Source organism: Petromyzon marinus, chromosome 27 (assembly GCF_048934315.1).
Source record: "Petromyzon marinus isolate PM22_M1 ecotype Great Lakes invasive population chromosome 27, UKy_Petmar_22M1.pri1.0, whole genome shotgun sequence".
Taxonomy (NCBI): domain Eukaryota; kingdom Metazoa; phylum Chordata; class Hyperoartia; order Petromyzontiformes; family Petromyzontidae; genus Petromyzon; species Petromyzon marinus.
The window spans coordinates 3,667,768-3,693,890 of NC_133693.1; the positions used below are offsets into that span (position 1 = coordinate 3,667,768).

At 45.0% G+C, this 26,123-nt stretch overlaps 1 protein-coding gene across 7 annotated transcripts in view; it reads right to left on the reverse strand.

Moving 5' to 3' along the window:
* Positions 1-26,123, reverse strand: part of LOC116946622 (focal adhesion kinase 1-like) — a 69,097-nt gene that overhangs the window by 36,709 nt on the left and 6,265 nt on the right. For all 7 annotated transcript variants that reach the window (XM_076070019.1, XM_032961714.2, XM_032961707.2 and 4 more), the window contains exons 2-9: positions 15,524-15,752; positions 12,874-13,040; positions 11,740-11,827; positions 10,921-11,000; positions 10,016-10,078; positions 7,197-7,251; positions 6,314-6,454; positions 3,472-3,549 (exon numbers count right to left, since the gene is read on the reverse strand). In XM_076070019.1, coding sequence (XP_075926134.1) covers positions 3,472-3,549; positions 6,314-6,454; positions 7,197-7,251; positions 10,016-10,078; positions 10,921-11,000; positions 11,740-11,827; positions 12,874-13,040; positions 15,524-15,709 — 858 coding nt within the window. In that variant the 5' untranslated portion in view covers positions 15,710-15,752. The remainder of the gene's footprint in view (positions 1-3,471; positions 3,550-6,313; positions 6,455-7,196; positions 7,252-10,015; positions 10,079-10,920; positions 11,001-11,739; positions 11,828-12,873; positions 13,041-15,523; positions 15,753-26,123) is intronic.

The following is a 26,123-nucleotide window of genomic DNA, read 5'->3' on the forward strand; positions in this document are numbered from 1 at the left end:
CACCTCCAATGAGCATGGTTGGCTACGTACGGTGCGAAATAAGTCCAACATACATACATCCACATAAGAACGGCGCATGTAACAAATGACTAATTACTCCAAATTATCGTTTGCTCTCAGTCTGCACTCAATCACAGAACGTGCTGGACTTGAACCGTTACTAATCGTGGAGCAGAGCACGAGGAAGGGGTTAACGCTGCGTCTGAGACTCTGGGGTAGTGACACTTATAGGAGGAAGCTTGTTATTTTTGGCAATGCCCGAAGGGGGGGGGGGGCCGCCTGCCCCGCCCCTCCGTCAGACGGTACTCTAATGAACAAGCGGCGGAGGAAACAAGAGCAGGAGGAGAAGGGGCAGGAGGAGGGGGAGGAGAGGGCTGGTCCCTGCTGGACATAACGTAGCGCGACAACGTGTCACATAGATCGGTGCTGGGTTTTTACTGTGCTCCGAGCATCCAAGAAAAGCTGCACGTAAACACGACCCCACCCCCGAAAGGCGGCCGCCGTTAAACCCTATCCCGTTCTGATGACGTACACGTACGTCATCAACACAGAACTGGAAGGCAGAAGTAAAATTTAATAACTTTATCTGTACCAAGGGGCTCCCCCACAAGACATGCGGCACAGTTTGGCGGCGGTCGTGTTGCTACGGTTCATTGCGGTGAGCACGACGTCTTTAATAGCAACGGCGATACGCCTCTGCAAATCAAAATTCAAGCCGAACTGCTCACGCGTTCCGAGATCCGGCGGCGAATGGGGGACCCCCCCCACCCCACACTCCTGCAATCTCACAGTACAGTAAAACCTTGGATTGCGAGTAACTTGGTCTGCGAGTGTTTTGCAAGACGAGCAAAAAATTTAAATATTAATTTGATAAACGAGCGAGGGTTTTGCAAAACGAGTAGTACGTATACGCTTTGTCTGCCGAGCGTCACGTGATCACAACTGATATACGAGTGCTTTGATATACGAGTACTTTGGATAAAAAACACGTTTCCGGAACGAATCATGCTCGCAATCCAAGGTTTTACTGTAGTCTCAAACGGGGAAGGGTTAAATAAACCCCGGCACTCGGCATCTGGGTCGCGGTCACGTGACAGCGCTGTGGTGACTGCGGCGACGGCTTCTCAATTTCACCCACGCACACACCCCGCCAATGGCAAAACTTAAAACGTGCAACTCGATGTAATTTACACATGCAAATGTTCCCATCCGCTAAGAAAAACGGCCCCCCCACCCGACCCCCCCCCCCCCCCCAGGGACGTACTTCACAAGGCGAGCATAATCGTGTACCACAGCCGTAAATTTAATGCTTTCTCACTCAAGTTGAATTGTTTACCTAATAAGCCCTTCGCGGTTCATAATGTCAAACTTGGCTACCGATATAAATAACAGGCCCCTCCGCTATACAGCCGTCACGTTCACTTAACTCCATGCGAGATCTATTGCTTGCGATTTTATTTATTTTACATCACAAGATTAAAAAGTCCACGATTCAGACCGTCCCTGACCACAGAGGCATATCGCCTCAATGGGCTCTCACGTGACTATAAATAAACCGCCTGGTGTTTAATTAAAGTGTCTGTAAAGACCCAATTAAATACACAACTGCGTATATTATTTGGCAAAAAGTTCAGGTACACTGCAATCGACTGAGCAGTTACAAGTGTGACTAATGTGGCACAGTTTTTACACATTTAATAATACTGTTTACCCACAAAAGCCCCCATTGAGCCTCAAAACTCGGGGGGGGGGGGGAGGGGCATGCATTGTCCATCATCGTCACCATCATCTCTCAGCCATGATCCATCCACTGTTGGATGGAGCTTCCCCAAGTCATCGGTCTAACGTTGCTGGAAGGGGTGGGCGGTCAGTGGTTGAGACTAACGGCAGGATGGCAACTTGCAGCGGCATGTTGGCTCAATAGCATTCATGATTGTTTGGAATGTTGGGTTGAACTGGGATGCCCACAGAGAAGGGAAAAATACTCAAAGCTCTGCTCTATATATGTATTGAAGGGATGTGGTCCCGATTTTCAGATTAATCAGAAAAATCCGAAACTAGACCGAGATAACAAATTTTGGACAATCTGAATTAATTTTATTTGGGATTGATCTGAAACTCGAAAGGCACAGGAAGTGACTTTAATGCCCGGGGCATCACTTCTGTGCTTTTCCTGCAAAAAGTTATACCACCTGACATTATTTTCCTGCTATGTAGCATCAATTTTTCTAACAATATTTTAACATAACAAAAAAATAGCTTTACCGATTAAAATTTACCTTAAAAATTCAATGATTAATCATTAAAATAATTGAAATGATCCAAATTAGGCCATAAGCAGATAAAGTTATTAAAATTCAATACATTTAAATAGTTTTTGGGCCTGTGCTCAGCAACTATAATTTTTAATCAATTGTTAAATAAGAAGAAAAGAAGTGAACTCTGAAATTGGGCCTAAAATGCAAAAAACACTCCAATACCAGATTTAAAAAAATCTAGACACTCATCCCTAATGTATAGCATCATTCTCCGACACTGCTCTTTCAAAGAGGGGCACATCCGCTTGTCATCTGTTGATTCCTGTTCTTTCCCAAGGCAAGCCCCAGGGAAAGAGAGAGGCATAACCTTGACAAGTCACTGAGGAATTACTCACATCTCAACTCGCAACCTTGCGCCAGTAAACTGCCATATTGCGGACATTCTTTGTTTGGCTCTGCCGTGCAATTTTTTTTTGGTAAAAGGAAATGGGAAGCCGAACCCTTAATATAAAATGCCATCTTTAAAAGTTTCTCAAATATTTTTGACAAACTGAAAAAAATGCAATGTGTAGAATGGGACTAATGAAATAGGTTCTCTGAAATTTTGTAAAGAAATTGCATTTTATTTGCTCACAGATGATGGAATATGTTTAGTATGCTATGCAAAGGCATGTGACCGTTAGTCTCAGAAAAGGTCAAACTGCACAGTCAAGTTGCATCTCAGCCGACAGATGAAATGCGACAAACATAACAAATGGACAAGCCTGAATAAAATCCCGAGTGAGGCATACAAACAAACCAGCCCGTACAGACCGACACACAGACAGCGAGATATAGATGAAATGAGACAGAGAGGCAAACGTGCAAAAGTACAGAGGCAGACATTGCAGACAGAGAGATGGGCAAGTAGGCAAAAGACATGTATAAATAGTCAGACATGCAGACAGGCAGTCAAGGAGACTGGTAGAGACAAAGTAGTGAACTATTTGTCTTTTGTAAAACGTGACACTTTTTTACTGATGGCCGTGTCGGGTGGTGGAGGGTTACGACACATTTATAAATTACGCCATCTAACCCAAAAACGTTTATTATGAATAATATTGGTCGCGAAAGCCGACGTGTTAAACTGGCAGAGACAAAGACAAAACACATGAGACAGGCAGGCAGACAGACAGCAAGGGACCGTTGGATGTATCCTGGAAACAAGACTCACCGAGGAGCCCTTATCAGTCAGGTAGCTGATTCCATCTTCAGGGCCAATAGCCAGCTCCACAGAGATGCTCCATCCACTCTGCCAAAAAAAAAGATCCCCCTTATAGCCTCAACATACTTTTGGGGCAAGTGCTGTTAGCGAGCACCTATAAAGGCCGGCACGGCACCCGATGGGGTGGGTGGCCAGCACCATGCCCGTCATGGCGATGTTTATACACACCGCACCAGGTACTCGTTTGAGGCTGAGTCGTCCAAGTAGAGGGCCAGGACCGGTTGAAATAACCGTCACTGGTGTTGGCCGTGAGTGGGTAACGAAATTGAGTCACCGGGTTCTTAGCGCAGCCCGCTAACCGCGGCACAACTGCGACATGACCCGTTCTGCGCAGATCCACGAGCTATTTAAGTTTTAAATATTCACACTGCAGGGAAACATATTTGTAACCATTGACAATCTAGAACAATTAGTGTTACTGAAAAAGGCAAAAGTGGAGAATTTTAACAATGTCACACAGAGCATTAGCGATGGGTTTGATTATAGACTTGATCATAAACATTAAATATAAGTAAAAATCCTCATTTGGAGATTGTTAAAGTTATTATTGAAGTTTAGTTGGCTAAGGAATATCATAACAGCCACATCAAATAGTTTGTGATTTAAGTTACAGGTCAAAGCTAATGCACTTATTTATAACTAGACATACGAGGCAGACAAAAAAACCTATAAATAGGCGTATTTGCAAAATTATAAATACTGTAAAATTACATGCTCAATCACGGCCATTCAGAGAGAATTTAAAATGCATTAAATCAGAATTTTAATGGAGCCAAATGTGGCCATTAGTCTCTCCGTTCAGAGCTGGGGTAATAGCAAGTGTCATATTTCAGAACGTGACCACTCGTGCATATATAATGGTTTTTAAAAGTTTCATATGATAAAATGGCCCATATGTATGTCCTAAATATTTAATCAGCACGACTAAATTATTCAACTGTGGCCACGTTGGCTGTAAATTCTTAGAGGACTATCAAATTGTGCAATAAATAATCATTAAGCACAGGAATAAGAGAAAAAAAACATGTAATTTTCACCAGAAAATGTTTATGACCAATATGGCGTGTATGTGTAACGTTTAAATAAAAATAGTTTAACCATTAACAATTAGGCAACCCCGCAATTGAGGCTCACTGTTATCCTACGGCTGTAACATCACCGTGCCGCGTTCCTCTTTTAACGCCATCACTCCAAAGCGTTGTGTTCTATAGCACATCTTTAGAGAGCTCACGAGCAAGGCCCGATGGCGCAGCCTGCCCTGTTTACTTGAGCGTTAACACTCGCCGGAAGAGGGCATTGCGGGAAACAGCAACGCCAAAGGAAGGGTAACACAGACTGTAGTGCAGCTGTACGTCCTACGGACAAACACACCGCTGCACGCTAGAATATTAATTATCTGCACCAGCAGCAATGTGTCGAACGAGCCAACACCATTACGTGCAGTAGAACACGATTCGACTTAAGTCCGCCACGGTTAAATTCCCATGCCGCGTTGTGTTTGACAGCGACATTCGGTGCAAACGAGGCAGGGCTTTGAACCCGTCTGTAATTGTGCAAATCTCTGCAAATAACACGGGCTTCTTATCTTGCCAAATGCAATGGCATCTCTGAACAATTCACAGGCATGACAGGGTAATATATGGATGTGCCATAAGGGATTAGGAGACAAATATGTTTTGGTGGGTATTAGCCACTGGCAGAGAATCACAAGTATGCAGAGTGAATACTACATTATTCCAAAAATGAGAGCAGCAGATGAGAAGCTATGATCTATTATGTGCATGTTGATGGGCATGAGAGCAAATGCAGTGTTCCAAAAGAGAATGTAAAAGGGCAATTGAATATTGAATAAGGTGATTCAATAAGGGCAAGATAAAAGGTACTATTTTAGACTAATTCTCCATGACTGACATACAAAGCTATGGCATTTATTTTTGGGAGGCTTCGATTTGTAATTTCTCATTAGTATTAATGAGAAACAATTCGTTTGATAATAATTATCTTCACCACATGGAAAAAGGCTACAAGGGGAATATTGCAGGCTGGCTCACTTACCCCAACTGCTTCTGAGACGCATATCCGTCCCTTAATCATATCCCGATTCGATTTCAACTACTTCTACTGCCTCCCCAAAGTCCCTCATCTCCAAACTCTAGATGACCCCAAATTTCCACTGCCAAACTACTCAACTAGGTCCGCAAACGTGACCACATCACCCCAAAACGCCAATCACTTCCACTGGCTCCCAATCCAAAGCCACATCCATTTAAGATCACGCACTCACTGTCTTCAAGATCCTCACCAATGTCTACCTTTCACCTCTCCTCTCACTCTAAAACCCCTCCAATGCACTCTCTAGTCTGGCAACCGAGGCTTTCTGTCAAAGGGCCCAGTCAACCTTCGTGCATTGGGAGGTCATTCATTCACCTCTACAGCCCCAAGGTCTACAACTGCTTTCCCTGAGCCATCTGTGCCTTCGTCTCCTGGCCCAGTTCATATCCAAACCGAAGATCTTCTTTTCTTCCCCTCTGCCAATGATTGACAGCCTCGCTCTATTAAAAAAAAAACACCCACTGTCTTTGTACAGCCTCTTAAGATGCTGTTGCATTTAGATGCTGAATAAATCCACAAGGCGTTCTTTATCATCATCATCGATTACTTGATGACACCTAACACAAGTACGAACCAAGTCCTGTATCAACGACATCGCATTGCATCACCAGAGCTTTGTTTTCGACCGGAAATTAAGAAACGTTCAAAGTGAGGTGTACGGTTGAGCGACAGGCCTCACCCCAAGCCCACACTTGTAGTTTTCTTGATCGAAGCGGTATATAGAGGAGAAGATCTCAAAAAACTTCAGCATGCACTGCTCCTCCGAGAAGCTGGCATACTGCCGGAAAGACTGATGGATCATCCTCCGCAGGTTCTTGGCCTGACGAGACACACACAGCCGGGAAATCAGCACAGACAAAAAACGTACAGCTGTGGCGGCAAAAGCAACATCTGGTCCTTTCAGGATTCACAATTTATAATTACAGAACGTGAATGATGACGGGAGGTAATATGGAAACCTTAACAATGAAATAAATACGACTCAAAAGTGTGTCATTCATAATTGTATAAACAGATGGACCACCGATTCATCTGAGATTTTAAGTGCATTACAACCCTACTGCAAGGCACTTGCACACAGCCAGGACAGCAAATCAATTTGTCTGACCCTATTTCAGAATACAGTTTATAAATAGACATAATTGCCGTCTTTACGAGAGAAACACACAACTAAAACTAAGAATTCAGCATGCAAGCCCATAAATAAGACGCAATGTGTAATATATAAACATGTGCTGATAAATCCATCCAAGCCGGTCCACACAGCATTATGAATGGGTTCCCCACATCGAGTCGATCTGAAGGTGGCGTGTGGTGGGGTAAATTACGGGTCCTCCCACGTCTGGCCAGCGTGGAAGAGTAGGCCAATATAGCCTTTAGGAGGGCTCCCTCTAGTGGAAGCCCTTTTGCTATAGGTGAAGTGAGCAAGCAATCACAGGGCTGCACCTTTGCCTTTACATTTTCATATTATAAACACACCCGCGTGCCCAAACGTGACGCAACGCATTTTATTTTTTTTAAACAGAACGTTCCGCCGATTCGTGAAGCAGAACTGTGGTCACCTTGCACGTGTCGAGGATCTGCTTGGGAAAAAACCTCCGCAAGCCCACGTCCCTCCTGAGGTGTGGCGGGACGCAGCAGCGCCAGCGAGAAAAGAAGGCAGCCACATGGGAAGTCAGTTGTGAAACTATCAACAGCATGAATACCATCGGCGTGACAAATACAATTTCGGAGGCATAATGTGTTTTGTTGGGTTAGATCGCGTAAGTATAAATGTGTTGTTAACTCACTGCCACCCGACACAGCCAATTAGGAAGGTTTGCCACGTAAACAAAACGTGCCAATTAGTTACTTCAGCACACCGGTGTGTTGGAGAGTAAACCCACAACATTTACAATTCTAGTTCTTTTCGCTGGTGATTACAATCAGCTTCATCAGGCAAATTTCCAGAATTGTGAAGAAGTCTTCCTGTTTCCAGTCTTAAATAGAGTAAAGGTGATGACATCACTGCGAGCCTATCAGGTGCGAACATCAGAGGGGGGGGGGTTAATGCTATCATGTCAATTGCGATGAATTATGTTAATCTGAAAATATGCAGTACAATATTGGTCACGAAAGCCTACGTGTTAAACTGACACTGAAGAAGAAATGTTTGAAAACTGCTGTCAATTGGACAAGAGATGAGTAATGAGTGTGCTCAGACCTACCCAGTCCATAAAACAAAGGGAGCTGCACTTTGTCCCACCTGTAAAAGCTCTCCATAGCAGTTGAATTTATAGAGGGGTAAATTTATATCTTAGTAAGTTAATAATTAAACAATGAACTTGTTCAATCTTTGATGCATTACAACCAAGGTTAAAATCACCGATGCATTACCGCTGTCTGCCGTATAAAGTTGCGTTGCTATGATGGACTTACTCGACATGAAAACTGGTCAGATTCATCAACGAGTGCGCCCAAAAACTTGACAAGATACAAAAACCAGTGCTAAAAGAACCCGTCCCCGTCGCTCGGAGAGAAGATGGCTGCTTGTCGAGACTAAGGAGGGAGTGGCAGCCACAAGAGGGAGCACACAATTCGATTGTCGTGATTCAGGATTGATAGCTGATTCAAGGATCAATGGATTCCTCCAGTCGAAATACAGATTCTGATTCTGAAGCATTATAATTTAATTGGGATTGTGGTGAAAGTATGAGTATTTTGTGCAGTGATTCTGAATCTTGTTTGTATGACGGCCCCCACAATCGAGACCACTTGTCCCGATGACACCCCCCGCCCCCAGGTCACAATGCACCGAGATTCCATGCCCACATTTCTAGTCATCGCTGTCGTAAGGCATTTATATCATGGTTTGTATTCGTGTATTTTGTCACTGCAATGTGGCGCTGATGAAGCCCACATTCATTCTTTAGTTCTCCTACACAGTATCCATGCTGCAGACTGCACCCATAAACTCACTAAACCCCCCCCCCCCCCCACCCAAAGTCCCCCATACTGAAAGGCTTTCCCACCACCCCACAGGTTGAGAACTGTTGATTTAGCAGATATAAAGATCACGTGAAAACTTTACATACGGTACACATACGAATCAAAACACGTTAATGTTCTCATCATGAGCTCGGAGAACGGTTACCAGTCGATGAATCGCCACTTCACTGCATCCCCACAGTACACAATGTACAAGTCACTGTGGCATAATATTTTGTAATCTTTCACTAAACATTTTATAACATGCAGGGGCTAAAATAAAAAATATGCACGTGAAGTAATATCAGTCAGCGTGCGTTTTCTGCGGTGCCCGTGTCACAAAGGTTGAAGAGAGAATAAATGAATTATACTTCTCCCATGCAATTAAGCACGAGAATCTATCTACGAACCGGAATGCCTATAGACAGATTGACAAAGCCACAATTATGACTCACTCTGCGTCACACAGTACAGTTTGAATGAAAAAGTTCCACAGTAATGTTATTCACTCTTTAAAATTCCAACTGTCCATCACCCTTTGGAACAAGGATGGTTATACACAGCGCTAATGATATTTAAAAATACTTTGGATGGAGATAAAAAACGGGCAATTACAATAAAAAGATCCATTCCCTAAATTAAAACACCACAGACTATGCCTTTGGGCGGGTGATGTAGTGCGGTCGCCGCATGTTGCAGAGGTTCACGGTTCAAATCCAGCAGCCGCCTTGGTTAATTCTGTGGAAGCCTGTGTCATAACCATAATAACACCGTCTGCTTCACTCACAGTGGAGTTAAATATTCCCCCGACGACAATCACCAAGCGTAGGCCGTTGTGTGTCGGCGTAGTGTGGAGAGTGGTCGTGCAGTGGTTAGCGCACCACGCTACAAACCCGGTGACCAGAGTTCGATTCCCGCTCACGGTCAACGCCAGTGATGATTATCTGAACTGGTCCCGGGCCTCCCCTAGGTCGACTCAGCCTCAAGTGATTACTTGCGATTAGTACGGTTAGCTATGTATGATGCGAAATAAATTCAAGTGGTTCACATGCAAAAATTACAAGCAAATTACTCAACTGTAATTATACGCAGCAATCATCGCCCCCTACTGGTAGACTAATGCCCCAGGTCACTCTTGCCAATTCGACTATCACCTGGTCTCTTGAATTCTCAGCTGGTTAAACAAAATAAACCTGAAAAGGTGAATTTACAAGTGTGATGTTGCTCTGTTTAAGTAATAAAATTAGCTCGGTCGTTCGCGTGCCCTTGAACTTGTAGAGGAATACTCCAGGCGAGCGATAACCATGCAGTTTTACCCATCCCCCCCTCCAAAATGGCAAGTGTAAATTAGTAGGTGAAAATGTACCACTTAATACATCAGCAAAAAAAATTAATGGGGAAAAAAATGACTCACTCGAGCAACTCGAAGTTTGATTTCTTATCCAGTGCCATCTGCGGCATCTCCCTGTAGTATCTCCTGTTGGCAAAAGGACAAGTCACGCTTCGTGTTACTGGAAATATTTCATTGCGTAATTGTAGCAAAGGCGCAGTCCTGCAATTGCTGGCTCATGCCACCGCTGGCAGGAGGGCCTACACGAGAGAGGGAGTTCTGGAGAGAGCCCCTCCTGTGGAGGTTATGGCCTACTCTTCCACGCTGGCCAGACACGTTTGAAAGGAGGTGGCAGTACCCACACTTTACCCCCCATCACACATGACCTGTCAATCGACTCACTGTGATACACTCATTCATATTGCCGGATTGATGGAGGTGGTGGGATTTAAGAAATTCCCCCGTTGTTTCAACCGCCAAGCTGGGAGTTCGAATCGAGCCAACTGGTTTACTCTGAATTACAATTCCTGTGTGATTACATCCATGTGCAACGTTCTTTGTAATAATAGTAAGCAAACAAAATTGGAGCTTTAGTGTTCCAAAGTGTATATTTCAGTTTATATACATACAAATTTCTCTCTGCATATGTATCACAAGTAAAAATATTAAAAACAGCAGTAAGCATGTGCACACGCTACCATTAAGTACCACACCAACACAATTTTATTAACAGACACAGAACTTAATTATATGTGTCTCTTTCCTGTAGAAAGCCGAATTCCCCAATGGTGCATCACAAAAGCATCTTGTTAGCGGTCCGCTAAGTGCATGAGTCATGTGGTTCGTTTTAAGACTGCACGGGAATGCCAATTGTGTAATTTCGATATTCAATACCACTATCCATATCGGTGAAGAATTTACAGCAGCTTGTAAAGTATGGCAAGGTCTCGCATCTATTTTGGAAGTGTGTGTGTACAAAAGTGATTTACCGGATCTCTAAGCAGCCCAACTGCACTGCTGTGTCATGATCAGCATGTTCCGCAAAGTCTTGCATGTAGTCGCTACGCACCTGGGAAGTGAAAGGGATCATTATGAGATGACGGCGCTAATTATTACATTACCACGCCGTGTGGGCACAGGTATTGTGTGGTAGAAAAAGACAGGATCAGGACAGCACTCATCGCTAAACGATAGCCGAGATGGCACCCAATCACAAACTCTGTGCTGATATTATTAAATGAAAACCCTTGTTAATCCCCTGTTAGATGAAGGCCTGCCCACATCGTATTAGTCAGGGGAATTATTTGACCAAAGTTCACCGCAACCGGCCAGAGCAGGTTGGTGAAGGGAGCGGGGAAACCAGGACCAGTTTGGATGTCTACCAACACTAATGTTAGCCGTGGCCGGGAATCTTGTCAAGGAACATAAACTATCACGTGAACTCCGGTCGTCCTCGCAGTGGCTTTTGGCTAGCCATCGAACAAAGACGGTCACTGCATCGCACGCTTTCGAATGTGCTTCTATGGCTGTCTGGAACGCTCTTCCTTCCGATATTAGGAAGCCACTGAAGCTATGCACTTTTAAATCAAGATTGAAAACTATTTTCTTTAAAGCTGCTTTTTGTGTTGAGTTTGTTGTCCTTCCCCCGTGCCTCCGATTAGCAAGGTTGGCTACGTACGGTAGGAAAGACGTTCAACATACATACATACAGGTCACTAGGTTCATTAACGCAGGTGCGCAGGGACCACAGCACCACCGCTGACCCCACATTACACATTTAAACCAAGTACTTGAGCAGAGTATCCTACCTGGTGGTAAAGGTAGGTGAATGTGGGCTTGTCTTTGCTGAAGAGGTCCACGTAACGCTTGGGGTAGTATCTCACTCTTAATTCATACCTACACATCGCACGATGAACAAACACTTCAGGTGTGGGCAACATGACCCATGTACTCATGCGTCGGGTTTGTCGTTGTCGTGCTGCAATGCACAGCTCCCCGACGTGTTTTTTGGGGCTGTTCCGCGCGTCGTTTAGCGCCGACAGACACTTTTTGTTCACAGCCGTGTAGAGCGAAATGATGCGGTGGAATGAGATATGAAATTGGCGGCCGGGATGAGACAAGATGTAGGACAGGAGAGAAGTCCGCGAAGAAATGAAACTCCGAGCAGTCGACTCCATGCATTGAAGGCGCTTTTGGCTTAGAGGAAGGAAAACGCACATGGAGATGTGCAATGCACAACCTGCATGCGTTTGTTGAACAACACTCATCGGCTTCCAGCATAATAACCTTAAATAAAAATTGCAAAGAGCTCATTAGCTAGCCAGCCAGCCAGGGTTGCCAACATGTGGTGCATTTGTGAGGCGGTGGAAAGTTTTCAGCCATAACACGTGGGCAACACACCGGCAGGGTTTGTGTGGCGATAATTAGAGTATTTGGCTGCTATAAATTTCCACGTGATAAGCCACTTCGTTGAGCTATCATTTGTGGGCCAGGTTGCGCTTCTGAAAAAGAGCTACATAGCTCAGTGGGCCTTACCTGGTAAAGTAAAAAATAGTTTAGTTTAACATTATAAATTCACCGACTGCTAGCCTAAACGCACAATCCCCAACAAACACGGGCAAAGAATCTGCAGCAACAATAAAAACACACGTTGACTCGACAACATAAGAAAACTTCTCACGCAGTCATTCAAATTCATCAGAAGGCTGAAGTCAGATTCTAAAGACAGGTCAGTGTTACTGTTGTGCTAAACAGTCCAAATATCCACCCCGGTAAACTTTGCAAAATGCCATTGGTTTCGTCTTCGAATCACGTCACTCGCTCACAAACAAGGGGCCTAGTGGGGCCCGGTGAAGCCTCACGGGGCCCGGTGAGGCCTGGAGGGGCCTAGTGAGGCCTGGAGGGGCCTGCCTGGCGGGGCCCAGAGGTGGCGAGAGCGTTACCTCCATTCCTCGGGCGGGTGGGCCGCCTCGTACTTCTCGCGCACGTACGACACGGCGTGGTCGGGGTGCAGCCAGTGGATTTCCTCAGACTCGGTGTGCACCAGGCGCATGCCGTAGTGCGCCTCAAACTGCACGCTGATCGACGCCACCATCGAGTGGATAATGTTCTGCAAACAAAAACATGTCGTGAGACACCGTCACGCTCGTCACCTTCTCTCTCCACGAAGATAAAGCCCCCTCCCCCCTAAGATGGCCACGAAAAGTGTTTATAAATCAAAGCAACTGGTGTTTTTTTTTTTGGGGGGGGGGGGGGGTTAAATCGACTGAAATATTGTAAGTTAGAATCCTAGCAGGGGTTACTAATATTCTCAAGAAGGTTAAGGGAGAAGAGACTCAACAGGTTTGGGAATGTGGTTGAGAATATACAGATGAAATCTGATTAAAAGGGGCTATGAAGATGCCACCGGGGCCTGGATCGTGCTTGGATGAGGCGACCGTCCACCATGCATAATAGGTGTTAAAGGCTGTAGGATAATTTTGTGGGCAGCAGAGGGCAGAGGACCAAAATCCACCGTTGTACTGTACTTCTGTGAGCTCACATATACAATACCCTACTTCACAAACCGCCCTTAGCCAGTGTGGTAAAGCATGGTCAAAACACCACTCTTCTAGCAGGGGATGGACAAAGGGCTGTTCATGTCGTCATAAAGATATCAAATATTGTAGAACAATATACGATTTTTTTTATATATATAAAATTTAAACGTAAAGAAATTATGGGACTAACCAAAGCACATGTCCCCCCAAAAAAACACATAAATTTACACTGACGTAGAAGCCTTAAGAAAACACATGTTTTTACACGATTACTCGCAGATGCGAATTTGAACATAATCATGCACCGCCCTATGTTGCGGTCTTTGCATCAGCCAAAATTAAAGAGACGCACATCATGCAAGCGGGCACGACTCAAAACCACACCTCCCCGCATGTGTTTGTTGTGAAATATAAAAGTTCTAGTGGATGTCAGCATTATCTTTGGCTACTTAATCGCAAACCCAAAAAAAAGCTTATAATTTTCAGTCGTACAGCTCAAACGTATGTCGGAGAAAGTTAAACGCATGTCGGAGAAAGTTAAACGCATCTGCATTCAACCGGAACGAATTATTCCTCAGTTGAAACCACGCAACGGCTGCCATGTGTTATTGATAAGCCATTCTTCCCTTAATACCATAGTAGACAAATGTTCCATTTTCACATGTGGTTTAACGATTTATTATATATATTTTTAAGGATAAAAGAAAGCCTTGGGCAGGGTGACGTCGCACTTATTTCCAACTCGAGTGATACAGCCTGCAGGTGGCTTTGTGGGTTACATTCTTGAAAATCAGCCATTGAATCATCTCACCTGCAATTGGCTATGATGAACTGCATGACTCCCGCATGCGCATGCACGGCAAGCCAAAGACGTACAAGCACATTCCCGCTCGTGCCGATCGTTTATCGGGAACACTGGCTGCGAGATTTATATCGCATACGCGCATATCTTATCCTCCGTGAGTACCTACTACGGCTGCCACCTCTGTAAGCTATACAAAAACAACCTGGGACGTATCACGGGAATGTCTCACGCTACCGGAAGAGTGGAGAACTATATGTTAATGCATTGTCTTGAGTGGTGTGTTATTATGGAAGAGGCATAAATAGCGACTTTATTTTCCCCAGAGAAGACATAGATTTCGCAGGATAGTGACCACAAAAAGAAGACAATCCTGTAAAAACCAGGACAGGTGATGTCGTGGTGAAGGATCATTGCTCAAGTCCGAGTGAAAACCATGTGACTTTGATATTCAAGATGAAAATGGGGTTCTAAGTGTCCAATATGCATGTAAAATTACTGAATAGCCTAACCCTGAATAAAGTGACAAATTATTGTAAAGTACACTTGAAATAATTATATTCTTTGATCCAAGTAAAATTTCGATTGAGAAAGCTGATGTTTAAAAATCCATATAAATCTATGCCCAAATAAAACCACTGTAAAAACATGGGGCATTATATGCTATCTTCTCAAGGAACATTATTTCCTCTGCTGCCAGTAGAAAACAAACATGTCAATGATTTGACAAGTTGGGAAAAATCGTGCATTTACATGGATTCTGCAATGCTTTGCAACTTGCATTTGTCTTCGGACGTAATGTTTTAATGATCAGGATGTAAGCTGACGAGTAGCTGTCAGGGAAAACGCGCTTTCATACTTGCTTATATGGTAGTCTTTTTTTGCTCTGGATTTCATCTCCCAAGTTTTGGCTGGTTTTCTTTGGGGTTAAGTCCTTAATAGAAACACAACTTTAAACAAATGTTTTGTTCCAATTCTATCATTATCGTGTGCCCTCCTGTTTCAGAGAGAGACACAGACAGTCGGACAGATAGACATAGAATGCATGGAGGCTTTCAACCCTTAGATGCAAAGTAATAAACATGCCAGAGCTGTGAAGCTGGCATACCCAAGTCGGCTCCTTTTACGCAGCACTTTCCCACCCACTGTTTGCAAAGAGGGCTTTTTGACCGTGACCCAGCCAAAGCAATTAGTGACGCACATAGCCATGAGCGGACTCGGTGAAGGGGACTGGTGGTAATCCATCGGTACCTTGACATCCGTCGAGTCCCCGTAGCGGACGTTCTTAAACTTGCTGGCAGGGTCCACGCTGTCCGAGTAGTTGTAGACCTTCAGGAGGCGCTCCGCCAGCGTGGGAGAGCGGGGTAGGCTGTAGCGAGGGCCCGACGGCCCCGCCTGTGCCCCACTCTGGCTCGCGTCCACGTACGCCTTTGCCATCTCCTCTAGCACCCCCACCCCCCTCCTAGGAGGCCGAGCTCATCTGCAGGCACACAACATCACGGCGCCCCCCGCACGCCTCTTGAAAATTACGTTACCTGCGACCGCCGCCACCTCCTCCAATCTCAAGTCGCGATGGAGAAAGTCAAGCTCGAGACGAACACGCTGCACAGGCACTATGCGACGCGACAGCTGCGAACACCAAAGGATCGCCAATTAATTTCAGAGAATTTACTTTTACAAGGACAAGTGCAGCCCTGTAATTTATTTTTCACGCCACTGATGGCACATAGGACCTCCACTAAAGGGAGATCTAAAGGGAACCTTGAGTGAGTACCCTTTCGCGCTGGCGAGATGTATTTGACGAGGTGGGTGTACCCAGACTGTACCCTACCACACACGATGTCTCTATCAATCGACTGCTGTACCCATTTACACTGCTGAGTCATGGGGAGGGGGGGGGATTTTGGAAACTTGCACCGTTAATTTCGATTGTTGCGCCAGGAGAATGATTCAATCCGGTGACCTCTGGATTGCCAGTCCGGTGTGTTGCCCGTCACAGTACGGCAGAGTCCCTAGGTAGGCAGCAGTCTAAAAAGCGGTGCCGGTTCAGGTCAAAATCGTTTCTATTGAAAATGGCGTGCGAGCAGATGAACATTTGACACGTTACTATAAACCTGAAACATTGGCATTTAACTGGCTGAGGCAGTTACCACAACATATCTGGGAATATTAGTTCTGACACCAGAAATAATAATGAACAATTATCATAATTAATCACAGATTCATCAATCCACTGCTGGATGAAGGTCATCTCATGTTAATCTCAGTCATGGTGGGGGAGGTGACCTTACTTCACCACGCTGCTCAGTGTTATCCATGGCCAGGAATTAAACTGTGGTGACTGTGGTTTGTGACTGCAATGCATTAACTCCTTGCGCCCACGTTTTCCCCGCAAGGATGTAATACAATGTTAAACTTCAGTGGCGTAAACGGCTTCGCACAGAGATTATAATTTTGAGCGTGCAAGGAATGGTGAACCAAATAGCAGCTGTTCGTCCACAAATCCTACCGTGCACTCTTCTTGCAAAACCCACGATTACACATATGTACATTTTATCAACTTTCCAAGTGCAAAGCAATGTCTACAATAGAGATATTCTTTCTCATTATCAAGCAAAAGGTAGCCAATTTTCACGACGGCCGCACCGAATAATGGTCAGAAGCTTGCAACGATAACTAGCATCACACGGTGGATATATTACAAGCTGTCCGCATTCGTCTCCACTGTACTCTTTAATTCTAGAACGATGTAATGCCCAAACAACACACACACACAGCAATTGAATAATGCACTTCCATCTGGTTCCATTCATAAAAAAAAACCTTTCACATCCAATCAGAAATGTTAACGTGTTACGCCGTGCAATGCGCTAGTCACAGCAATGGGACTTATCGCTGTTGTTACAATCTCAGACGCCGAGGCGTGCAGAGGAATCAGTTACACGGCGCTTGCAGAGACAGGTAGAGAAACAGGAAAGCCCTGTTTGCATAGTTGCAAGTGTTCAACAAACAACGGGCACTGCTACTGTACTGCGACAAACATTACGCGAGCAGTGAACAACGCTTCTTCGCCGTGCAATTTTATAGCACTGTACCGTGAGGCCACGTGTACAGGACAGCAGAACACACATATAACCCATCTTTCTCTTAACAATCTATTTTAAGGGAATTCAACGGCAGCGGTCCAAACAATGGCACGTACTGTACTTCTGTCGACTGTGCGCGTTCAACGGAGGCGTGTAAAAAAATGAAATAAATTGAGCCGTTAAAAGATGGGAAGTTTTAAAGCGCGGACTTCAATTCCGCGGTGTAAAAAAATAAAATAAGTGGGCAGTAGTTGGGAGTGGGGGGGTCGTAACCCGTCCAACACAAACACGGGGCCGGAAAGCAAAACCCGGCGTGCTCCCTCCAGCACAAACACACGCGGATGGACGGACACGGATGGACGGACACAGACACACGGGGATGGACACAGACACACGAGGATGGACACAGACACACGAGGATGGACAAAAACACGGAGATGGACACAGACACACGGAGATGGACACAGACACACGGAGATGGACACAGACACACGGGGACGGACACAGACACACGGGGATAGACACAGACACACGGAGATGGACACAGACACACGGGGATAGACACAGACACACGGGGATAGACACAGACACACGGGGACGGACACAGACACACGGAGATGGACACAGACACACGGAGAAGGACACAGACACACGCGGGGCACCTGCGCCACGCCGAGATTCCATTTGCATTTCCTCCTCATTTTGTCCACCGCATTTCGAAACGAGCCCCCCCCCGCACCCCAGTGAAAATGTTACTTTCAATCGATCGCAATGCACGCAAATGAACGCACAACGGCCTGCTGTGACGAATTGCAACGGGCGTCACTTAGCAGGACGGAAAGGTAAAGGCGCGGCCCTGCAATTGCTTTCTCACGCCACTGCTCCGTCAAGGGCATCCGGTGGAGCAGGGGTCGGCAACCTGCAGCCTCTGCACGGACTGTAGGAGCAAGTGCGCCTAGCGAACACCTATGAAGGCCGGGAGGACACACGAGGGGGGTTGGGAGGCCAGCACCACGCCCCGGCCGCCTTTGTCTCCCGAGTGGCGATGTTTACACACCGCACCAGGTACTCATTTGAGGCGGAGTCGACCTAGGGGAGGCCCAGGACCGGTTCAGATGATCGTCGCTGGTGTTGGCCGTGAGCGGGAATCGGGTCACCACCACACGTTACACACACACACCCCCCGGACAACTCTGTCGCTGCATGCGGTACATGCAGTGATAAAAGTGACTGAGCGTACAGTATATGAATTAGAAACACAACTTTGCCTGCCTGGTCAAATGTGTTCCCCTCCCAGTAATCGATTATGGCTCAAGATGCTCGCAGCCACAGGATACAAAAAAATATCCTCCCGGCCGTTCCTAAATCGTAGGCCTGATGTGGCTGCGGACCGCATTATTGTCAGTTGTGGGTAGGGGTACAGCCTCGAAGACCTAAGGTTTCTGTGTATTTTTGTTGAATGCCAATTAAATGCTGAACGTAAAAGTTTGATTTGCTGAATGAAAATGTGGTGTCAGCAGCGAATGACTCTGGAAAATAAAGAACTGAGCGTCGGGCCCAATTTGTCAATGACTTTATGTTGTTGTAGCACACAGCTCAATACGGTACACCATGTGTAGTACACACCAAGTGAATAACTCGTATGTTCGTAAGCAGCTCTATTAATATGACCACATCCCATACAATGAGGCTTAACTTCCACAGCACATTACGCCTGGTGAGAGCAGGCCGCTTCCACATCGATGATACTAAAATGTTCTCCTGAACCCAATGCTCACACAGACGTGTACTTTGCTGGATTACGCTGGCATTATTATCCCCACATCGCCAAATCATCCGTGCTTGCGCTTTATGGCTGTGGCCGCTCATCTCCTCTGTGATCGTACATCCAATCCGCCCGTTAATCTCGGCGGCCGGTGGCAGTGACAGACAGGGAGCCACGTGCATCGCTCGTCATGTCCTTGTCCAGGCCGTGCCGCAGCCAGCCTCCAGACCAGGAAATCGAGGGATATTTACATACAGTGGGGGAAAAAAGTATTTGATCCCCTGCTGATTTTGTACGTTTGCCCACTGACAAAGAAATGATCAGTCTATAATTTTAATGGTAGGTTTATTTGAACAGTGAGAGACAGACTAACAACAACAAAATCCAGAAAAACGCATGTCAAAAATGTTATAAAATGATTTGCATTTTAATGAGGGAAATAAGTATTTGACCCCCTCTCAATCAGAAAGATTTCTGGCTCCCAAGGGTATTTTATACAGGTAACGAGCTGAGATTAGGAGCACTCTTAAAGAGTGTGCTCCTAATCTCAGCTCGTTACCTGTATAAAAGACACCTGTTCACAGAAGCAATCAATCAATCAGATTCCAAACTCTCCACCAGGGCCAAGACCAAAGAGTTATCCAAGGATGTCAGAGACACGATTGTAGACCTACACAAGGCTAGAATGGGCTACAAGACCATTGCCAAGCAGCTTGATGAGGTGACAACAGTTGGTGCCATTATTTGCAAATGGAAGAAACACAAAAGAACTGTCAATCTCCCTCGGCCTGGGGCTCCATGCAAGATCCTCGTGGAGTTGCAATGATCATGAGAACGGTGAGGAATCAGCCCAGAACTACACGGGAGGATCTTGTCAATGATCTCAAGGCAGCTGGGACCATAGTCACCAAGAAAACAATTGGTAACACACTACGCCGTGAAGGACTGAAATCATGCATCGCCCGCAAGGTCCCCCTGCTCAAGAAAGCACATATACATTCCCGTCTGAAGTTTGCCAATGAACATCTGAATGATTCAGAGGACAACTGGGTGAAAGTGTTGTGGTCAGATGAGACCAAAATGGAGCACTTTGGCATCAACTCAACTCGCCATGTTTGGAGGAGGAGGAATGCTGCCTATCACCCGAAGAACACCATCCCCACCGTCAAACATGGAGGTGAAAACCTTATGCTTTGGGGTGTTTGTCTGCTAAGGGGACAGGACAACTTCACCGCATCAAAGCAACGATGGACGGGGCCATGTACCGACAAGTCTTGGGTGAGAACCTCCTTCTCTCAGCCAGGGCATTGAAAATGGGTCGTGGATGGGTATTCCAGCATGACAATCACCCAAAACACACGGCCAAGGCAACAAAGGAGTGGCTCAAGAAGAAGCACATTAAGGTCCTGGAGTGGCCTAGCCAGTCTCCAGACCTTAATCCAATAGAAAATATGTGGAGGGAGCTGAAGGTTCGAGTTGCCAAACGTCAGCCTCGAAACCTTAATGACTTGGAGAAGATCTGCAAAGAGGAGTGGGACAAAATTCCTCCTGAGGTGTGCTAACCTGGTGGCCAACTACAAGAAACGTCTGACCTCTGTGATTGCCAACAAGGGTTTTGCCACCAAGTACTAAGTCATGTTTTGCAGAGGGGTCAAATACGTATTTCCCTCATTAAAATGCAAATCAATTTATAAAAATTTTGACATGCGTTTTTCTGGATTTTTTTGGTTGTTATTCTGTCTCTCACTGTTCAAATAAACCTACCATTAAAATTATAGACTGATCATGTCTTTGTCAGTGGGCAAACGTACAAAATCAGCAGGGGATCAAATACTTTTTTCCCTCACTGTATCCAGCAGTTGGTAGCGAGCAGAATACAGATCTGTTACCCTGCACATTTGTTTTAATGTTTAGAAAAGATATCGTGTTCAATTGTTCTTGATGTGACCCATGCTACCCTCGTGAAAGAGGCAGTTGCTTCATGTTTCTCAGCGGCTTTATTTGGAATAAAGAGCGCAATATAACACATGTTACTTTTACAGAAGGATTTTATATGTACGTAGTGTCGCCGGTTTTTTTTCATTCATTATAAAAATCACACATGCGGCAATACACCAGGACATGAAATAACTGGAATACTATCGCGATAACAAATTTTACTTTTAAGTGTTACACAAATGCATATCGCTACAGCTGGTTGTCATAAGAAGATAAGCCTGGACTCATAGTCGCTCAACCAATCTGTCCAGCTCAGCCAAACCACTCAACCCTCCCCATTACGCTCCGCTGTGCCGAGAAGATGTTCTGGTCGATGAAATCGCTGAACATGACAAAGAATGAAACACCTGTTTCCATAAGATAACTATGCTTATACTGGCTGTGTGTACGAGAAATACTGGGGAAGCAGTAGTGTCTAAATCGACCAGGAACTGCATTAGTATTGAATACTATTTGGTCAAATGTGGCAGGAAAAGTAATGTGCTTTGAACACCATCACTCAAGAATGTGGTATCGTAATAGTTGCAGCAAAAACAATATACCCCAACTATGAATGGACTAGATCTACAATACTTCATACATGATACAGATTAGTCAGTGTGAGCACAATAAAAAGTATTACAATACAGACGGAGTATGTTTTTACTGGTGATTCGATGAATTGTCACGATTCAGCGGCATGATTCCATTTGAGAATAGATTATTTATTCAACATTGCGGCGAATGGTAGCGCCTCGAGTGGTCCATAAATTGAGTTTATTACAGTAAGGAATACTGACTGCTGTTGTTCTAATGCTTAGCATTCTGGACCTGCAGTCAATAAATTGCGGGTTCAATTCAACCTCCGGGCACGGCAGTTGAAACAATGGGGCAAGTTTCTGAAATCCCTCCAACTCTATATCCAGCAGTATCAATTATCGTGTGTGGTGGTGTAAAAGCGTGGGTACTACCACGTCTTCCAAGACGTCTGGCCATCCTGGAAGAGCAGACCAAAATACCGCCAGAGCTTCCACTAGAGGAGGACCTTACGCCGGCAATGGCGTGGACATGAAATTTCAGGGCTGCACCTTTAGATTTTTATTATCGTGCTGTTGGCCATCCATTAAATAACTGGAGTAGAATTAAAACTGCACTGGCCATGGGCTAATGTTCCATAACCACATCAAAACCGTTTAACGCCCACGAAACAATGCGACTACAGTTCATCGTGTACACAACGTGAAACGAAGCAGGATGGCCCCTCTACATTTGTTACGACCAGTGGCTATTTTTCTTAGAACTACGGCACCATGAACATACCACGCTGCAATGCAAGGCGATTGGTAAAAAAAAGCCCTCCATAGTTTTGTTACAGTACAACGTCGCATACCTGACTCGTTGGAGGGAGTGAGATATCGGCAGGTAAGTGCAAAGGTCAGGGATGTGGACATCTATAGAAAATGAGTTGCACCACTGTGATTGGCACAGTTGGCTACGTACGGTACGAAGATTTTCAACATACATACAACGAATGCTGCACTGGGTGCGGGTGGTTGATTGGTCAGGGCATACATGTGAAGGTCGGATATGCGACGTTGCACATTGCATGCGATTATGAGATATTCCATTGTTGCTGCATTTTCAAAAAATGCGAAACGTCTAGAGCCTATATTCTCAATACAAATATGCAGTGACGCTGTAAAAACGTACGTGGTCCGCCAGGATTATTTTGTGCATCCACGTGGTAGCAGTTGTGTTGAGTTAATTACAGGATGGCGACAGTCCAGCAGAACGCTCAATGTGTTTTGCGGTTCATCATCATCATCATCAACCAGGATCATCAATCCATCTCTGGATGAAAGGCCCCCCAAGTCCCTACCATCGCACATTGTCCAGCGATCCAAGAGTACACCCAGAACCTGCGCACGAGCCAACGTCATTGCTCAATCTGCACGACTGTTGTCCTCCTGGGCACTTTTCCCTCCCTTGACTGCCAATCAGTAGTTTGTGGAACTCAAATAGCTAATGAGGGTTAAAAAAAAGTTAGCAACCTCGAGTCTAGAGCTCAATAATAATGTCCATCCCTTCGTCGATCCACTGCTGGATGAAGGTCTCCCCACACCGTGTTATTTAGCCATACTTCACCATGGCAGTCAGCATGGGTATGTGAAGGGGGGTGGGGCCTGGACCGTTTCAGATATCACTCGCCACATAAGTTATCCATGGGCAGGAAATGAACTCAGGTCATTGGGTTCATAGCACATTGCTGTAACCATCCCCACGACTGACAGTAATCTCGTGTGTAAGGGCGGTGATGTAAAAGTGATGTCGACATAGGCTGATGCATGAATTAGAATCAATTCTTTCACTAACAAAACATGAATTGAATAATGCGTACAGGACTCTACGATTTTCCATTCATATTCATTTTTTATTTATAATAATGGATTCTCGAGATTGATATTATTATATGCACCGTAGTCACAAATAAGCATCGAATAATGAAACTAAATCATGACAATTCATTGAATAACAGAAGGGATGAATGGTCCTTGCTGGGGCCAATATATTTCTGCCACACGGCCGTTAAAATATTCTGGGTGCAATATCAGGTAACTACAAACGGAATTTTTGAAAAACCGCAAGAAGCACATCAGGATATGAGCACACCAAAGCAGCAGCACATTGGTTACTACAAAACCAAGTTGAATTGAGGAATATAATGGCTTCCATGAGGCAAAAGCATTACGTGCAGCAGTAAACACAACAACAATGCGACCACCCAAAAAAAATCGCTGAAGGCGACAGCGTCTACAGCTTGGAAACAATGCGGCTAGACAGATACAAAACACCACGGCGGCTCCAACGAATTATAATATTAACTTCACGTTAAGAGCACCCTGCGCCACACCAGGACTCGCATGCTGCAATGTCTCTCCACGTGACTGTTTAGGTTATGGATTTTTTTAAATCAACTTCTGAAATAAAAGCCCTATCCAGAGACGCGAGGATTAAATATCCCACATTGATCGCGCGGGTTACATTTCTGTCAATGCAAAGGCTGTCTCCTGCTTTTTGGTTTTACTAACCTACAACGGTGTTTCCGGTCGAAACAATGCATGTTCCACTTAAATGCCCCTTTAAATACTGCACAAAGACAAAGGTCGCCCGTATAGCCTTTTACGAACTGTGGGGACAAGTGCTTTCTGCGAGCACCTATGAAGGTCGGTCGGCACACAACGCGGGCGGGTTGGTCCAACACCACGCCTGGTTGCCTTCGTCTCCCCCCCTCCCCCCCCCATGCTGATGTTTACACACTTCAACAGGTACTCATTTATGACGGAGTCGACTTTAGAGAGGCCTATGACATGTGCAGATATTTATTACGTTCGCTGCAAGTGGGAATCGAACTCGAGAAAAAGGTTCAACAACGTACATACATAGGGCAGTGCGCTAACCACCACGACAATACCACTTCCTACAACACGTGCACGCACACACGCACATTAAATGCACTGTACCTTAATGTGGTCACAGTGGCGACACTAAAACGTGACATGAATAATCTTGTGGGTGCACAATAGTGCACAGTCACCACAGGAACTGATCTACTCACAAAACCACTGACAAGACTAAATGTTGCATTAGCAATCAAAAGCTTGTGCACACAGAACGGTAACACTATTGTAGTTAATGCCCTTTTATCATGATTAACAAGGGGAATACGTTACAGGATAAGCTTTTCACACGATACAAAGTGTCCGTGTTAAACTTAATTCGATCATGAAAATCAAGATATATTCATGCGCCTGAACAAGGTTTTCAATCGGTGAATACTACCCGCTGTGACAAAGTTTACCAAAAACACGGTCACTGGCAAAGAAAATTAAACAAAATCTAAAAACGTACACAAAGGAAAATGGAGAGGCGCATGCTTTGAATTACCCTGAGAGCCAGAAAGAGGCCCATATGAATCAGCGAAGAAAAACACGAATCAGGAGACGTAGGGACTGCTGTGGCAAAGTGGCCTTGGGCAGAACTCATTGTAACTACAAGGGATTGATGGCCGACGGAATGGAAGAAAAGGGAGGGAACATACTAAGGGGGGTGTGATAGACCGCGCAATCAAATCTTAGTTGAAGCGCAGCTCATGATTATGATGTGGATGACAAATCTCGCTTTCCTAAAGCATTCTTACAGTAAAGCAATGTCTGCGAGGCCATCCAAGGTTAGGGAACGTATAAGAAAAGGTGAGTGGGCTACGTGAGTTTAACACGCTATCCTCGAGACAGTCTGGTCCCTTCACCTGATGAAGGCCGCTTGTGTTGTGGCCGAAACGTCGTGATTTTTTTTGTTTTGCCTACGTGACTTTACCGAATAGAACCAAAGAGTAATATCATGCATATAGCTTTTTGGGTTAGATCGCGTAAATATAAATGTGTCGTTAAACCAGCCACCACCCGACACGGACAATTAGTAATGTTTGTCATGTAAATAGAACATGCCAATTCATTACTAGTACAGCACACCGGTGTTGGAAAGCAAATCCACAACATTTACAATCTGAGTACGACGTTTCGCCAGTAATTACAGCTAGCATCATCATAGCGGACAGCCAGATTTGTGACAAACCTTACTAATTGGCTGTGTCGGGTGGTGGCGGGTTTAACGATACATATATAATTACGCAAACTATCCCAAAAAAACTATTATGGGCTACATGAGCATACACACCTATCCAAGATGCCCATGGTATTATTTGGCGTACAGTGGAAAATCCTCATGTCAGTGAACGGGTTTTGAAAATTCACTAAACATTATTTCTTGGCCCCAATATGAAATCATATTAAAAAAATGTCAGTAGCAGTCTGCATAAGTAAGCCAAAGGTAAACAATAATCCCTAAAGTATTTATGCATTTAATAAAAAAACTACATTCGAACATGAAAGGGCCTATTGTGTTCTAGTCTTTCTGTGCGGCGCATAACAAGACTTGAAGTTTACGCGTGACTTTACAGAAATAT